Raw genomic sequence first — 1,658 nt, forward strand, 5'->3', positions numbered from 1 at the left:
GTCAATTAGTAAATTATAGATACATGACATCCTCCTTTTTTTAAATCAATAATCACATCAATTAACAATTAATCAGTTTCAAAGCAATCATTAAACAGTCAATGATTATTGAAATTGAAATCATGTAAAGACTGAACTGAACTTTAAAGTTTACAAAATCTTTGAATGGTATTAAACTTATATACATGTACATGCATGACATTTTACATGAAACTACATTTAAACTGGTTGCATAATATAGTCTGCAAATTTGGATGGAACTTTCACAGTACGTCCTGATCTGGTTTTGACGGTTTCATCTGGAGTTTGTTTTGCGCACTCGCGAGACTCTGAAGACGGCTTTAGCGGAACATGTTCTTCAGCACTACTCTCTGGAATCTGGAAATCGGTATCCTCACTGACTTCCAGTGTGGGTTTTACGGAATTTGTCTTTTTCAGCATACAGCGGTTTCGACGATACTTTTTTCCATCACACGATACGATAAAGGATTTTGGTAGTGGTAGTTTGGATTCCACGGTCGCGTGTCTCCATGTTTTGCCATCTTGTAGCATAACGTTATCTCCTGTGTCCAAATTCGGAAGACTCTTAGTTCCTGTGCGATCATAAAATTTCTTGTACTGCAACTGTCTGGCTTGTAGTTTCTTCTGCATGTTGTTGTCCTTAGGACGAAGTAGATCTGCTGCAATAGGTAAGTTTGTTTTCAGACGACGTCCTAGAAACATCTGTGAAGGTGACTGTCCTAGTCCTTGGATTTCTGTGTTGCGATAATCCATCAACGCTTTGTAAGGGTCTGTGTTTTTCTTGAGAAGCCGCTTGACTGTCTGCACCATTCTCTCCGCCTGTCCATTAGATTTAGGATACAATGGACTAGATGTTGTGTGTGTAAATCCATACTCTTTGGTAAAATCTTTGAACTCCTTGCTCGCATACTGAGGACCATTGTCTGATACTAACTCATCAGGAATCCCGTACTTGGAATACATGCTTTTAAGCGAGTTGATGACTTGTAGTGATGAAAGGTCTTTTAAGATGATTATCTCTGGCCATTTCGAGTAGTAATCTACAGTAAGTAGGTAATGGTTCTGCTTGTATACGAAAATGTCAGATGCTATCTTGGACCATGGACGATCTGGTAACTCTGTACACGTCATTGGTTCCTTTGGATTGGAATTCTGAACTTCAGCACAAGTTATACACTGGGATACTTTATCCTCTATTTGCGCTGCCATGCCCGGCCAATACATAGACTCCCGTGCTCTACTCTTGCACGTACTTCACGATACCAAGATGAGATTCATGAACCAAGTCTAACATTTTCTGCTGCATCAATTTTGGAATGATAAGTTTACTGCCTTTGAACAGTAGTCCATCCACATGTGATATTTCATCCCTAAATGTCCAGTATGGAAGAAGGTTTGATGGTAAGCTCTGTTTACTGTTGGGCCATCTTAACAGTACTGTATTGAGTAGCTGTTGTAATGTTTGATCCTGAGAAGTTTCTTGTTGAAATTCCTTGTAACGATCAGGTGACATCGGTAAGTGTCTGTTGAGCGTGATATTGTTGACATCAACTTCAGGTATCAACTCTTCTCTGGTTTCATCAAGATAGTGTCGACTCAAGCATCAGCAACGAACAAAGTTTGCCAGGTTTGTACTC

At 39.5% G+C, this 1,658-nt stretch overlaps 1 protein-coding gene across 1 annotated transcript; it reads right to left on the bottom strand.

The window, feature by feature from the left end:
* Window positions 1-219: 219 nt before the first annotated feature.
* LOC134238312 (uncharacterized protein K02A2.6-like) lies at window positions 220-1,230 on the bottom strand. The gene has a single exon (XM_062720439.1). It carries the CDS (start codon window positions 1,228-1,230, stop codon window positions 220-222), a length of 1,011 nt encoding a protein of 336 aa, XP_062576423.1.
* Window positions 1,231-1,658: the final 428 nt, after the last annotated feature.

The sequence above is a fragment of the Saccostrea cucullata genome, unplaced genomic scaffold (genome assembly GCF_032062105.1).
Source record: "Saccostrea cucullata isolate Sc308-1 unplaced genomic scaffold, CSIRO_AGI_Scuc_v1 ctg3244, whole genome shotgun sequence".
Classification (NCBI taxonomy): Eukaryota; Metazoa; Mollusca; class Bivalvia; order Ostreida; family Ostreidae; genus Saccostrea; species Saccostrea cuccullata.